The sequence below is a fragment of the Lathyrus oleraceus genome, chromosome 1 (assembly GCF_024323335.1).
Source record: "Lathyrus oleraceus cultivar Zhongwan6 chromosome 1, CAAS_Psat_ZW6_1.0, whole genome shotgun sequence".
Taxonomy (NCBI): Eukaryota; Viridiplantae; Streptophyta; class Magnoliopsida; order Fabales; family Fabaceae; genus Lathyrus; species Lathyrus oleraceus.
Genome location: NC_066579.1, coordinates 116996348 through 117013226, shown reverse-complemented (window position 1 = coordinate 117013226; position 16879 = coordinate 116996348). Strand labels below are relative to the sequence as shown.

The window sequence follows — 16879 nt, the reverse complement described above, 5'->3', positions numbered from 1 at the left end:
AAAGAACATAGAGTTAGACCACTGATCAAGAAGCCCTGAACAAAACCTGCTTATGCACATGATGCATGCAATGCTTGTGCATATGATTTATTTTTATTATCAGAGGAACTTTTAGAGATCCATTTGCAAATATTTGGAAATATTAATCTTTTAGACATATAATGGAATATTCATATCAATAATATCTGGAAAATTTTACCAAAGAAGTACAGTCTTGGTAACCAAATACAATACAAGAGAGAAGGAAAATGAACATACTATGGAACCCTAGAAACAATCATCCAAAGCTCTCGAGACCGGAAGATAAGTTGCATGAAGCCTCTTCACCTCTCTCTCATAGGCTGCCTCCATATCTGCCTTCTCCTTGGCGAGTCGATCATACTTCCTCTTCCAAAACCTGGATGACTGAGGAAGAAGAGAAGTCACCACATCATCAGGCTTGTCGATAACCTGATGCTCCAGAAATTCTATCAAATCATCCTTAACTCTGAGTTGCTGAAGTAGATCCTCTCGCTCACAGACCCAAGCACGCGAACAGTCTTCATCTCTCAACTCCTCTACTCCTTGGTTAGGGAGGGTTGAAGGCCCAACCATAGCCATAGGTGTAGGTCTTGGATAGTCATAGGGCATGCGGTACTCAGAAGCTCTCTTCCTTACCCACGAGGTGTAGGGTTCCAAAGCAATACAATTCTTCGGACCAAGCTCTTTCCTTCCCTTCCTATGAATCTTGCGCCAAGCGCGGACCATCCTGCCCTTCAAGTTTTAGGGATCTTTACCCTCTTGAAAGAACACACCTTCTAACAAAATGATATTAGGTTTATCCTTTAAGGGGACCCAAGCTGACGGCGTGGCAAAATAGGGTTGTAATTAATCCCACCACATGTACCAAGAAGAGGCACATTGGAGAATTCACCACAAGAGTCAATAATCTGCACACCATCATATACACAGTTATACCAAAAGATATCATCATTAGTGAGAGACATAAGTCTCGTGGACCACCGTAGATATCCTTTGTTCTCATTGAAGGCGAGCGTCTGAGGCAAGTGAGAAATAAATCACTTGTACAACAGAGGCAAACAGCACACAATGGTGCCACCACCCTTTGCATTCCTCATATGCAAAGAGAAATAAGTGTCACCCAACAGAGTAGGAACGGGATTAAAAGTAGAGAAAATCCTAATAGCGTTCACATCCACAAAGTTGTCGATGTTGGGGAATAACACTAGCCCATAGATGAGAAGTACAAATATGGCCTCAAAGGCGTCCTCACTCATGGCCTTCCCAAACAAAGTAGCTTGAGCAATGAGGAAGTCGGATGGGAGACCTTGAATTCCACCTTTGGTAGTCATATGAGCACCAATAATAGATTCATCTATATGCAATAGATCAGCAATCTCTTGGGAAGAAGGAACTCTCTCCAAGCCACTGAACGGCAACTGATCTAAGATAGGTATACCCACAAGATATGCATACTCCTCAAGCGTAGGCAAAAGCTGGAAATCCGGAAAAGTGAAGTTGGATATGCATACTTCTTTGTATTCCTTCTTTGCTTATCCATGTCTGAAAATTTGCAAATAGACCTCTTAAGTTCCTTGAAAATTTTCTCATTGTTGATAATATGGATGTGTATGGATGCATGAATACATGGTTGCAAAAATCACACTCAAGGATCAAGCAAATCACACCACACAAAGGTCACGGGATGGATCAAGTCATTCTTAATATCAATCATCCATTTTGGTGGATTATGGTTTACATCTTATCAACACCCAAGTTCCATTGATATTAAGGATATACGAGAACGGATCAACCGCGAATCAAGGGTTTGTTGCAAGTCACGAGCATGGAGTCTCGGTTAAGAACCACCCAAAGGGAGTGTACTATGGTTAAACCTGACAATCATGTTCTACAAGGGGTTCCCATAGTCATCATCCCATCTTTCGGATATTATCGGATAAACGACTACTCGTAATCCAAAAATATTCTCAAGAGAGACTCTTATGAGTGTAGTATCGCGTAACAACCGTATCAAATCTTACACTTGAACGACCTTCGCACTACATCCTAAAATAGGCCAAGATGGGCTAGGTAATCTAAGGTCCTTGGCTTCTAAGGCATATATTGGAAAGAGTAATGCCTAACCACGATTACTCGTGTGACATTATTGATCCCAACATAACCTCCACCAAGTGAATGGGCTTGCAAGTCAACTTGCTAAGGAATAACTCCACACAAGTCAACAAGACTATGCCATTCTCCTATCATAAGTGCACTCGAGTTCGGGTATAGAACTCATCTCACAAGAGACGACCAAGCACACAAGCAATTGAATATATCAAGCAATTCATACATTACAAACAATACAGTCATCCCAAATTTGCACAAAAATATGTCACAAATAAATATAAACATACAATACAACAAAGGTAAAAAGTAGGTTAAACCCACTAGGAAAGAGTGTTGGGTCCCCAGCAGAGTCGCCACTTTTCTATAGCGGGGTATTCGTTAGCTTTAGATTTATTGACTAAATCAAAAGTAAATCATACAATTCGAGTTGCCACCGCACATCTATTTATCCGAAGGAAAGGTTAGAAAGAGAACAAAAACCGAGAAGTTTTATCAAATCAAAAACTAATAAAAATGTCAGAGATCTGGGTAAGGGGGTTGGTTATGCAATGGGAAGGTTTTAAGAACCCAAAACATCCTTAGTACTCTAAGGGAGCCCTTTTTACAAATGTTGTATGGTAGGTTGGTATTTGTGAAAATATTTGTGCAAACAAGATTGGGGAGATGAGAAAAGAATATACAAATTATTTACAATTTTGTTGTTTGAATGGATAAACCCATTGCCTACGTACCATCACAAAGGTAGGATCAAAACCTCGTAGTTCGGGGTAAAAATCTCAAAATAAGTTGGTGAATTGATTGGTCAAAAGCCTTAAGGTCTTTTGTTATCAAAGGGAGAAAACTCAACCTAGACCATAATCCACCAGGTGAGGAGAGCTTCAACATACTAGTGAGGGATCCACCCTATAATAAGTATGGAAGACTTATAGTCCAATCACTAAGGATAAGGTGAGGTTTACATCAACCACTATGATAACTCAAACCTAATAGCAAATTTTTATGAAAAGCTTTGGCAAAGGTGGCCATTGAAACCACAAAAACAAGCTTGAGTGAGTTGTATTTACCAATTAGAAGTATTCACAAAAATGAAGTCAAAGTTGACTTAATATTCAATTCAAAATAAGTATTATGAAAAGAGTTTGAAAAGTAAAAGGCATATGGCCTAGGTTTCTAGTTTTTGAAAACAATGTTAATGTTTGCACAAAATGAGTTTGGCTTGGGTTAGAGTGGAGAGAATAAGAGAAGGGCTAGTCCTAAACATGCAAAGATGAGAGAAGAGATAAAACCCTTGGAGTTCCCTTTCTTGAGATCATAAAGATGATTCAAGATGCTCCTTTCCTTTGGACTTAGCAATTAACTCAAGCAATCAAACAAATATTCATTCAAGCTCCTAGGATCTCCAAATGGCTTGTCTCTTTCAACTTAGATGCTCATGACAATGGTCCTTCTACTTAGCTCAAGTTTTGAATCCCTATCACACAAGAACAAACAATCAAAAGGTTCACAATGCAATAGAAAGAATGGACAGGAGTGAGTTTAGAATAATGGGTCCTTTCAAGTCATTTTCAAGATCAAGCATTCTAAAGGCATGAGGCCTAGTTGCTCTTCAACAATTTTAGCATTCTAAAGGCATGAGGCCTAGTTGCTCTTGAAACTCCATTAAGCATAGGTAAGGTCCTAATTCTAAGTCCTTTCTCCTTTTTGCATTGGTTCCCACAAACAAAAACAAAACAAGCACAAGGCAATAGTATATACACAATAATGTGCTCAAGTGAGCAAAAGGCAAATGGCATAAACATAAACATGAGCTCAAATGAGCAAAGGGAAAAAAGACAATATGAATAAATGAGTAAGAAATTAAATTTCATTAAAGTAAATTGCAAGAATTAAATGCTTGAATTAAAAGTTAGTAATTAGTAGTTAGTGTTAATGTTCCATAAGGAAATTTAGCGTAATGTTAAGCAATCGTAAGTGGACTAATGTAGTAGTCACACCTATCTGAGGCCGGTCAATAAAACTATAGGCAAATAAACACAAGTTAGAGATCGTGACTAGTAAGCCAAACTCCTACAACTTGCAATGCCAAAAGAAAAGAAGAATGACCTTGTATGGATTTTAGGTTTTTTGCTTGATCAAGAAGCAACCTATCTTGGACACAAAGCAATTCACTTGATCTTCGATCAAGATGAATTTGATTTGGATCAAAGAAGGTTAAGTCTCTCATATGTCAAGGCTAACCACAAATCATTAACTCATTGGTCAAAAGAAAAAGAAGAAGATGAAGATGGAAATGGAATGTACAAAAATGGAAATTCAAATGACATAACCAAAATACATTGATCAAACATGAATGGAATCAACATCAATCAATGGTAAACAAAACTAAAATGAAGATTAAAAGTCAAGAAAGGTCAAATATATTTTTGGTATTTTTTGGAATTAAAATAATGCATAAAATAAAATGAATCAAATAAAGGTCAAACTTCAAATCCAATTCAAATCAACTTGGATAAGTCCAATTGGATCATCATAAGTCTAACAAGGTCAAACAAGGTTTGACAAATTTTCTCAACATTTTTTGAAAACAGAAACTAATTTTAAACAATTAAAAATGAAGAAAAATAACATTATTGGACTAAAATCTCAAATAAATCTCAAATCAATTAAGAAATTGAGGAGAATATTTTTCATAGACTTATCATTATCCAAAGATGTTAAGAAAATATTTTTGGCATTTTTGAATATCAAACGGTATTTTAAATGAATTAAAAACAATCAGAAATGAAAAAATTCACAACAAATATTAAATGGAATCACAAAAATAATTAAAAATCATTTTATGAAACTAGACTTTAAGAGAAAATTGTTGCAATTGGTCCCATATTTGTGTGATTCCAAATAAAGAAGTTATGAATTTTTGAAAATAAATGGATTAAAAGAAATTAAAACAGAAATTAAGAAATTGGATAAAACCACAGGCGTCTGATCAGAGCTCATTAATTGACGTGGCTGATCAGAAGGCCCCCAAGCGCGCGCTTACCATGTACATGAGTCAAGCGCGTGGTACCATGATTTAAATGAAGTCAAACAAAGCAACAACCAAGATTAGATCTGGAGATCATCATCCAACGGCCAAGGTTGGAACGCGTGGGGACGGTGGTGGAAACCACCGTCTTCTCCGGTGAGAAGGCTCAGTCCGGCCCCCAGTTGCAGGTTTTACAACCTCAACTATAACATGCGATCTATACACCAAATGAAAGCTGGGGTGATATACATCACCCCTATGACTTTAGTTTTTGCTCAAGATTCTTATGGAAGAAGAAATCTGAGGTTGAAAAACTAGGTGTTCAATCTGAAGTTCACCAATTCACAAAATTAAAGCCACCATTGGCTTGCCTCTCACATGAGGACTTCAGAAATGCAAACCAACACAAGCAATGCATAATATTCAGAGAGATTCGAAGCAAAACAGTTATGGTATAAACCTTTGTAGAGCAGATTTCAAGAGCACAAGTCAACCAATCCTTTGCTTGCAGCTTGATCTGGATGCTTGGTATGAGAGTTAGGCTTGGGAATTAGTGATGATAATCAACTGATGTTGTTGAAAATCACACTTGAAAATGAAAAGTGAAAATGCAAATTCCTTTGATGAGAGGTTGGGGAATCAATTCAGCAGAGATTCAGGCGCCTTCAGGTTGAGATTCAAGTGAGGTAATGCCTTCTATTTATAGCGACAACTGATGCAAAGAGGTGGAAAACTCGTGTGCATGTGAATTGGGTCCTCCATGCATGGGCTTGTACAGGCGCATGTGAGGCCCAAAATCAATTGGTTTTGCATGCTGAACTCAAATGAAGCAAGTTTGGACGTGCAGATGGCAAGGCAATGGATTGTGCATGAAGATTTAACATGAAATGCATAATTGATCATAATTGTTCTCCTCTTCAAAAATCCCATTTGGAAAATCCAAATATAAGCATGTGGGTAATGGTTGGAAAGGTCTTGACATAAGGAACAAAAGTTATGTTGAACAAAAATCCATTTGGAGTTTGGAAATTTATGAAAATTGGTCATGAAGTTCAAGGTACAAAATATGTATGTGAAAAATTTGCCAAAAAGGACCAACTTCAAGCCCTTTTGTTTCAATGATACAAGCCTTAAATGGAAAAACCTCAAACATAAACGTTGTAGATATTTTCAAGACAATCAATTTGGACTTAAATTGTGCATCATTTTTATTTTTGATGAGAAAGTTATGGGCACTTGAAGTTGGACTTTTTCACATTTCAATGGATTTGGTCCAAAGTGACCTATAATGTTTTGTATTATCAGATGTGTTTATTTTAGGATTATGAAAATTTGTCCAACATAACATTTTAATTAGACATCTTAAAATTTCCAATGCACTTGGTATCACCTCAAAATCATAAAAAATGAAGGAGTTAGGTCCTTGGGAAGTTGACCCAAAATTAGGGTTTCAGTCAAAATGACCTATAATGTTTTGAAATGAATGATGACCTTCCAAGTTTTAAATGAAATTTTGGTGAACATGAAAGTTGTTCATATGGTTCTTAAGAACGTTGTTCCTCTTGAGGTCATATTCATTTAACAAACACATCAAAAGTTAGGTCTCAGTGGATTTCAAAATAGTCAGATGATTTGACTGATAAACTTTTCAAAGCCAAACTTCAAATCTTGATGAATGAATGATTGAGAATACTCACATAGGCTCATATATGTATAAAATGATGAATTAAAGAACTTAACTTGATTGAATTTGATCATAGGTTGAGGTTGCTTCATGAGCAAGGCACAGTCAATGCATAGTTGAATTAGGGTTTCCTTGGGAAACAATCCTCAAGCCCTTTGGTTTATCTTGATCAAATTGACAAATTGAGATACTTGGGAGACATATATGATGATTTAGAGCTTTGGTAACCATTTTCATGCTTGCTTTCATCTTCATTTGGCCACTTCATTGAGCATAGGGGCCTTCTAGGAGCCTTGGATCACATGAATGCTTAAGCTTCAAAATAAAAGATGTTAGTGACATATTTTTGTGCTTTTGGTTAGTAAACAAAATAAGAAAATAAATAATATACAATTCAATCATGCTTGGTGGTCTCAAACCAACTCACACAAGTCCCAACCCTAGGGTTAAGGAGCCAAGATGATATGATCCTTGAGGCAAATGCAATGAGCAATGATATGATGCCATGAGGGATCTTAGGGTCAAAATTAGGGTCTTACATGTACCCATAGCGAGGTCGATTGGGGAACTACCTAAACAAATCCTTTTTTCAAAGGCATCATTAACAAGTTTGGCTTGACAAGCTTAGCATTCTTGTTTATATTGCTTGTTACTCCCACGAGATTGTGTCTTGTGAAGATTGGTATCTTGAAAGTAGTTACATTAGACAATTGATATGAGAAAGAAAGTTTGATATACCTTGTGATAACCACAAGAGAAAGATAATTGTAAAGATAATGATGGTAGTTTCGTCTGTAGAGCAGAATGTTGAATATCGTGTTTCAGACATTATGGAAGACATGTTAGAAACTGAAACTAAGCTATGGTACAAAAAGCTTCGAGATTGTTGCAAAAAAAGTTGTCATATATGTATTGATCTCAAAATTGAAGAAGGAAATAGTTATGAAGTTTTTCATCTTGAGAAGCAAACCAAGGTGTCATAAAAGATGCTTCAACATCTTCTCTTGCTTCTGAATTACCACTTATGGACTTTATGAAACTAAAGCAAGGAGTTGTCATTGAAGGGAAGACTGGTGGTCAGGCTGGAGGTGCTCTTAACTTCGAACAACCAATAGTGGTTCAGAAGCAGAACCTATAGAAGAACAGTGATTATAGAAAAATTCTTCCTATTGAAGTTTCATCTCATATTTCTTGAGTTTCGATTAATCAAAAACATGATATTGTGTTTGGTGAAGTTGATATTGGTGTTCCTCTGAGTCGGTTGAACCTTTGTCATAAGATATATGTTCTAGATATTGCTTTCTACAATATTTCACATGTGGATAAGCGTGATCTAGCTTCTGGTGGAAATGTGATTGATGTCGCACTCATGTATGGGCCTATGAGAAATCATCATCTCATTCAAAAGTATTTTGATGAGGAGACCTGGGAAACCAATCTGGAAAATCCAGATGTTGATAAGATGTGCCAGACATTCTGTCTGACATGTTGATATAGTCTCAAATTCACAGGGAGAATGATGATGTGACCCTTGAGAAAAATCATGTGAGTGATGATAATCATGTCCATGAAGATGTTAAGGTTAATATTGTTGTAACACATGTTGGGGTTGTTAATAACCATGATGATAAAAGAAAATATGCCTCAAAAGGAAAGAAGGATCATGCAGTAGAAGACATGGAGAAAAATGTTTACACATTGAGTGAAGATGTGCATGAAAGCATATTTATGTGTTGTGATATTTATAGAAAAATGTATAAATTGTCTTCCAAGAGCACACATTCTCTAAACGATGTTCAAACTGGAGTGACTCCCCATGAAGATGAATATCTTGATCTCATTGGTCTTGATGGCAAAAAAGAAAATATATTGTTGTCTGTTGAAGAAGATGGAAGTTTATATACTTCTAAAGCTTTTTCTTATCTTGGAGACATCATATAGTTACTAAGATTTTCATATATTATGAAGCTCACACTTTATCAGATGGATATGAAATGCGCCTATCTCAATAGGTACTTGAGTGTGAAAGTTGAAGATTTTCCTTTTACAAATAGGATGAAGGAAATCATGGAGAATTTAACCAAGTCTCATGACAAGGTTACTCAAGAAAATAATCATGTTGTGAATAATGTGAGTGACAACATTGATGATGTTTTTAATGATTTTGGCAGTACTTATGAGGGTTCTATCCCTATGAGTAATGAAGTTCATGATGTATCTAAACTAGTTAATGAAGGTGTTAGTAAAGATGCATGTCTTTGTAAAAGGTCTGACAAGAAGTCATATAAAATAGTTGATGGAAATAAGATTCTCATAAATGTTTGTATTGCTTCCTTATAAAACTTGTCTTTCCATTATGAAGAAAGTGTGTTGAAGCGAAAATATTTGTATCAAAAGAAGATTTGACATGTGAAGAGGTTGTTCAGTTTCTAGAGGATGTCATTGTGAAAGACAATGAGAATCTTATAAGAGTTAACATGTATGTTGATGACATGATAGACAAGATGGTGGAACATGTTATTCATCAAATGCAGTTGAGCATGATAGGAGATGTTACATACTTTCATGATTTTCAAGTTGAGAAAATGAAGGACTACACCTTTGATTCACAAGGTATACATGCTGGAAGTAGTTGCACTCAACTGTTATGGAGTAACCAAATTCTCAAAGATGTCATCAAATTCGGGAATGAAGATGTCAACCAGGATCTTCCAGACAACATGTATGACATGTTGGTGACTGATTTTCCAACTCATAATAAGGATGAATAAGTTTCCCTTGTTAAACCTATAGTGAATTAAAAGCTTGTTCAAACAAGTGAATCTTGTGTTGAAGAAAATGTACAAAACATTGTGGCCACCATGAGGAGATAGTTTGGTAGGAAGAGAATTCTTGTGTATGTCTGCTCTACTCACATGGATAATGTGTCATCCAATTTTGAAACAAGAGTTCAAAAGTGGAAATATGTTTATCTAAGAAGGACTACATATGGTATGAGCTAGGAAAATAAGCTCTTGATGTTGGTACCTTCTATGAAAAGTTGGTTAAGGATTTTAGAAAGGTGTATGATAGAGGAAAATGTGTGAATATTTCACCCTAAATTATTAATTAATTGCGCAGAAGCAAGGTTTCCTCTATTGACAAAATTACGACCAAGGAAGAGGGACATGAGGAATAAGAAGAAATTGAAAATAATAACACGGAAGAAATTTTTGAACCACTGATGTATTATGTGTAGTTCTTAGGGGATTGACTCTTTGGATTGGCTGCATTTAGCAAAATAAAAACATGTTGAAGTGTCAGAGTGCTCAAGATGGATCTATCTTACTTAAGTTGTAAAAAGACACATGTTGGACTTGATGATCCAACATGTTTCTACGACATATGAGCCTTGCTCAGCAGGTGCTAGATTATTGCATTTTGAATGAATCTTTAGAGAAGATTCAGTTCTATTTTATTGCTAATTCACTTAGCAATATGATTAGGTGATTTGTAAGACAGTTGGATGAAGATTATTCATATTTAAATGAAGATTTAAATTTAAGTTTATATTGAAAAAAATCGTATCTTGTTGGAGATATTCAAGGAATAAATAAAATATTCAACATATTCTGCATTAATTATGGAAAAATTTAAAGATATTATCTAAGGAGAAAAGCCCTGAATCATTATGTTATATAAGGAGATCAAGACCTCATTGGACTTTATGAATTCTCATTGAATATTTTAGAGTGCTAGGTTTGTGTCTTGTATTACATGCTAATGCCAAATAGGATTAGTGTAGAGTCTTTATGTACACCTCTATGTTTTATTAAATTGGCATATAAGGCTTGTCTAGTTAAGTTGTAAAATTTAACATTATTCATATTGTTGATTGAAGTTGGTCACTAGGGTTTAGTGATTGTTATCCGCTATCACATGTTGTGTGATATAGAAGAAAGTGAGTAGGTTCTCATATTTATGGGGATGCTCTAAATAGAAAGTCGTTTGTAGTGTTAGGAAAATGCATTGAACAACATGTGCTTGTTGTATCTTGTAAGACTAATTATGCTAAGCTACTAATATTGAATTTTCCAGACGTAGGCGTGGTTTCACCGAACTGGGGGACTAGTTATTTATGTTTTTATTTTTTCAGCTCCATCAACTTGTTCAACTCATATTGTGATAACTGTGTTGGTTCTGGTAAATCTTAGTGAACATGTTGTCAAAGCATCGTGTTCTACATATGTCCCCTAAGAATAAAATTTCAATTGACATTAAAGCAGACACCCTAGCCCGTTGGGTGAGCTCTAAGGAAGTTAAGTTATGCTCAAATAAAGACGACGAAAGATGGAGGATTAGTCAACAAACCATCTGTCTTAAATGACACCAATTATGATCATTGGAAGGCAATGATGGTGGTATTTCTCAAATCCATGGCCAACAAAGCATGTAAAGCTGTGATAAGAGGATGGAAACATCCCATGAATGTATGTCTCGATTTAATTAGTCGTTTATATTATTTATTCTCAGTTTATTTAATTTTTTCATTTAATTATTATTTCATGTGATTTTGGGGTGGTTTGGCTAGTTAGTGGCAATTTTCAGGGAATTGTGCTAATTAATTAGTTTTTAGTGGGATTTAAGTAATTAATTAATTTGAAATTGGAAGGTTAGTAAGAGATGGGGTAAAAAGTGTAATTATAGGAATGTAGTGAGTTAGTGGAGAAAGCTTATGTTTTTGTTGAGTCTTAATTGACTTATGAGAAATTTAATTAAGTTACTATATATTTTAAAAGAAATAGAAAAGTAAGAGTTTTGGGGAGTTTTGATGTTAACGTGAAAAGAGAAGAGTTGGAGAGCTTTGGAATGGAGCTAGGGCTTGAGGAAGGAGACCCCATAGAGATTGATTGCTTGTGCTATTGCTGAATTTACAAGATATGGGGACAATTCATCTAAGGATGTCTTAATCATAAAAGGGTAGAGAGGTTTCTCTTAACCTCCAATAGGTGTCTATATTCTATATTATTGATGTTAATATGATAAATGTTAATAATATGATTATGTTTTTATGCAATGAATTGATTGAAATGCGTGATTGATATTGTGTAGTTTATTGGTCATGTTAAATTGCTGATGAATTGAGTATTTATGTTGAAATTGAAGGATCTGTGTGTAATCATAAATATGATTTTTGATGATTAATTGATGAAATAAGATGTTAAACTGATGGGAAATAACATACTAATATATGATGAATATGTGTGTATCAATATTGTGTTATATGGATGTTTTTGGAATGGAATTTAGAGTTGTTGCGGTGGCAAAATTGCATTTTTGGTTTTGCAGGTCTAGACGGGTTGCCCCGGCAAGCTTCGCCCAACGAGCTATTGTGCTCACCTGGTGAGAATGACAACACAATATTGTTGTTTTTATGTCGATTTGTCAGTCTGTTTTCTGATTCCAGCAACTATTGGTTGTGTTCTATGTGATAGACCGATATGTTTGAATGATGTATGGGTGTATGTTCGATGTGTGAATATACATGGTGAAATGCAAGTTTAAATATGTGAACTATTACATACTTGTTGAGGAATTGATGAGATGAGTAGTTCAAAGTGAGAACTACTGGTGATGTATTGGATACATGATTGCTTATAGTCAGATGTGGGGTTGTATTCATTGTTATGTTGTTGTCATCACATGATTGCTTATAATCAGATGTGAGGATGTATTCAATGTTGTGTTGTATTCATTGTATTGTTATATGTCATGCATCATATGTTGTCATTGTTGTGAAAAAGGCGAGTAATGGGTTCAGACATTGGGGATAATGACTTGTTCCTATATGAGAGAGATGAGTGACAGAGATGTTAGAGTTTTGTTTTGAGAAAGATGAGTGAAAGAGATGTTAGGGCTTTGTTTTGAGATAGACAATTGTTATATACTGAAGCGGGAGATAATTTTGCTTATATATAAATAAGTAACATCTTTCATCACGGTTGATAATACGATTCGTGATGAAATGATTGCACCTTACACCATGATTAATTATAAGAATCATTGTGATATACAAGGTCAAATACATTATGTCATGATAAATGAAAAATTGTTGGTGTTGGGATTCGAACCCTTTCACTCCAGGTATGTATTACTATAGTTGTTAACTATGACCGTAGTGAAACATATTTTAGTAAATAAAAAAATACCCCAAAAAGAATTATTATCACAGTTAACAAGAAGGCCGTTGTAAAATACGTCTTAAAAAAGGTCTACTTTATAGTAATAAAAATATAAATTGCAATGCTAAAATAGTAATTCTTCAAAACAAGAGAGTCTTAAAAAAAAAGGAGAAGCATCTCCTTAAATAACAAAAGCGAGTAGAAAAGTCCAATATAATTTAATCTAAAACGAGTTAACTCGAAAATGGAAAATTAAATCTTCTTTAATAACTTAACTCAAATCTTTTGATTAAATCATATCAAATAAAAGTATTCTTAATTTAGATATATGATTTAATAAAATCATATTCAATTTAATTCGAATTAAAAATCCATTTTTTGTGAAAATCTAGATAAACTAAAACTGAATCAAACTTTGTAACCAGAGTCGTAATATATCAAAACAAGTCAAACGATCTTATTTAACAAGTTGCCTACAAAATTAGTTAATCACTTATAATAACACATATAATTAAATCATTTTTATATTAAACTAATTTATAATATTTATTGTGTTAAGATTATCTCCTAAGGACAAATTGATATCTTGTTTTATTTATATACTTAGTTAATATATATATATATATATATATATATATATATATAATATAATATATATATATATATATATATATATATATATATATATATATATATATATATATATATATATATATATATATATATATATATATATATATATTATTTTTTAAGTCCCTGTTAAGAGAAATTTCTAAATTCATTTGTGCAAGGGATGTAGCCAAAAGAGAATAGTGAAATTTGAAGCTGACCTTCTCACCTTGTTGTCTTTCGTTTCCATCTTATCCATCAATACACTTTCTTGATAAGTTGTCGATAATAATAGATAAGATTAATACTTAAAACTAGAAGAAAAAGATGGAGACAATGAATTATTGTAGTTATTATGCATTTTATAACACAATAATACTTAATTCTATCATAATGATGACTCGTAATTTTTGATTAAATAGTAATTGATGATTTATATACATGCTATAGCTATGTTTATATTATTATAAACATATCATAATCCGCAAGAAAGAAAGAAAAACATGATTTTATTTTTATACATTTGGCCATGACCCTGTGATTATATCATTAAACTTTATTCTTGTTGATCAAGGCATAAGCATTACTGTATATAGCCACAACGCTTGATAATACTGAAAGGATGATCATAGAAACTGATAGAATCTTGTCTGATTTAGTTGCTATATTGTGTTTATCACTGCAATAAAAAAAATTATATTGAGTTAATTAATTATCAACACAATAATAAAACAACAATTTTTTTAAATAAATATAATATCTTAATGATGAAACTCACCTGAGAGCGATTGCAGCTGGAAATATAAATCCTACACAAAGAGCAGTAGTTGCTCCAATGAATTGGAAAATATCCCAAATGCTAGGTATGAAGTTTGCTCCCAAGAACATAATGCCAACAAGAGAAAAAGTAATAGAGAAAAATCTGAAGTTATCATCTACCAAAAGCCTTGATGAAGAAGAAAACAAGAGTCCATCGATGTTGACCCGAACTGCGTAGAAGATTACTGGAAATATAAGCGCGAGATGCGCGGCATAGCTAGCCCGAACAACGTCATTGAGAATAAGACTGAACGGTATTCCAAGATCGGTATCGAAATTGGCAAGAACATCGTCGAATATTTCTTCACCAAATAGAAGGAATCCGAAGAAGCTTGTGAGTATGTACACCGAGGAGCATAGAACAATGGAAGCTCTCACAACTCCTTGCATCTGTTTCGAATCCTTTAATTCATTATTTATACTGTGAACTGCAAATATATCAGATACGTCAATTATTTAATAAATTAAAAAAAAATTGTACTCAAACTTTTATTTATATTTGAGACCAAAGAAAATATTTATGAGACTTGAAAATATTTCATACCAACAGTGTGGCAAATATAGGCGCTTAGAAGTACAGGAAATGTGGTGAACAATTCAAAAACTGATGCTGCATCAGTAATGATTGGAAATAGTCTTGGAATTGTTGTGTCTCCATTTATGATCTTGACAATTGAGATTCCGGCAACAACGACAAGAAAAACACCTGCCAGTCCAATTGATAATGCAGATGTGTATCTCAAAGAATCTGTAAAATCAATTACGTTAATCAAATAAAATAGAATGATCAAAACTGTATTTAAATCTTAATTTTTATTTTAAAAATAAGTACCAATTCTTTTAAAACTTGTCAAAGGTACAACTACGGTAACTGTTGTAATAACAAGAACAAATGTACGCCCGGTCCACCAATGAACCCCGAACCATCCTTCGAGGACACCATAATGGTGTCCTCCACTTGAAGATGTTCCAGAAATTATATCACCTAAAATATGAAATAAAAAAATTTAAATAAAGTTATAAGAAAATTTTTAAGTACCGAGTATAAGAAAAATGTTCCTTACCAATAATAATCATGTAAATAATCATAAAACCAATATTATTGACTGTAATACACATCTGGACCAAAGCTTTTCCATATTTTCCAAAGCTATCCCCCATGAGACTTCCATAGGAAGAAACATTCCCTGCTCTTGAAAATCTGATCATGAAATCAATTGATTTTTCTGTAAATAATGATGAAAGGATTACGGCAGTAAGACCAGGTATCATTCCCAATTTTTTAACACAAGCAGGCAAACTCATGATTCCAGCACCAATAATTGTTGTTGACAAATTGAAAACAGCACTAGAAAATGAAGCTCCATTAAAATCATCAAACTTAGCAACACTTTCTTGAGTCTTAGGTAACAAAGGTGCATTCTCATCAATCATTGCCTTGTTCTTCCTATCACTTCCAATAGTCATTTTTAATATTCAAGTTTTCTATTTATGTTTTACTATGAAGGAAAAGTAAGAAGTTAGAGAAAGAGGGCGGTAGTGATGATTTCAAAAATGTTTGTGACAAGTATAAATAGCTAAACAAAGAGACTTCTTAACAACAATAGAAAAAAGCCAATCAAAGAGACGTCTCAACAACTATAAACATGTCAATCAAAGAGAAGAAAGAATATTGAGATTGTTTATGATAAAAGATGTTTTAATCTTTGACTTGAGTGCACACTATTTTAAGTATTGTTTAGCCTAACTAATCATTCTTTAATTTCTCATATTTATAGAAAAGTTAAGAGCATTGCTATTCATACATATACTATTCATTATATTTAAATGGTGAATAGTATTTTTATTTTTTAATAAAAAAATAAAAAAAAATAATAAAAAAATATTTTTATTTTTATGATTATTTTTATAATATAAATATAAAATTTGTTATTAATCAATTTTATTAATGTATTAATCACAAAAATGTAGGTGATTAATCACATATTTTACTTATAATTTATTAATCAAATTTACTACTTCATTAACCAATAAAATACGTAATATTAATCAAATTCTGACATTAAAATATAAAATATAATAATTAATTTTTAACCAAATTCTACATTTCATATTTTAATGTCAGAATTTGGTTAATACTATATTTTATTGGTTAATGAAATAGTAAATTTGGTTAAGAAATTATAAGTAAAATATATGGTTAATACTCTATATTTTTGTGATTAATATAATAATAATATTGGTTAATCACAAACTTTATATTTATATTATAAAATAATTCTAAAAATAAAAATATTTTTTTTAACTATTATTTTTTATTTATTAAAAGAATAAAAATATTATTCACCGTTTTGATGAACAGTGTTTGATGTAAGTATTTTATATAAAATTTGGTGTATAAATAACATTTTTCAAAAGTTAATAGTTTTTTTTTATGAATGGACTAATAAT

The 16879-nt window shown here is 33.1% G+C and overlaps 1 protein-coding gene across 1 annotated transcript; it reads right to left on the bottom strand.

The window, feature by feature from the left end:
* Positions 1 to 13985: 13985 nt before the first annotated feature.
* LOC127120760 (amino acid transporter AVT6A) lies at positions 13986 to 16027 on the bottom strand. Its single transcript, XM_051051302.1, has 5 exons — positions 15493 to 16027; positions 15261 to 15413; positions 14973 to 15176; positions 14388 to 14856; positions 13986 to 14288 (listed from the first exon to the last, which is right to left on the bottom strand). Exons 1-5 carry the CDS (start codon positions 15893 to 15895, stop codon positions 14159 to 14161), a joined length of 1359 nt encoding a protein of 452 aa, XP_050907259.1. The 5' UTR covers positions 15896 to 16027; the 3' UTR covers positions 13986 to 14158.
* Between the last annotated feature and the right edge of the window lie 852 nt (positions 16028 to 16879).

What these genes read in the sequence shown, in the direction of transcription:
- LOC127120760 (XM_051051302.1), bottom strand. Translation starts at nt 15,895, where the DNA reads ATGACTATTGGAAGTGATAGGAAGAACAAGGCAATGATTGATGAGAAT. An exon ending in CTATATTTGCCACACTGTTG is followed by an intron (nt 14,857 to 14,972) that starts GTATGAAATATT and finishes ATATATTTGCAG; the next exon opens with TTCACAGTATAAATAATGAA. An exon ending in CCAGCTGCAATCGCTCTCAG is followed by an intron (nt 14,289 to 14,387) that starts GTGAGTTTCATC and finishes TTTTTATTGCAG; the next exon opens with TGATAAACACAATATAGCAA.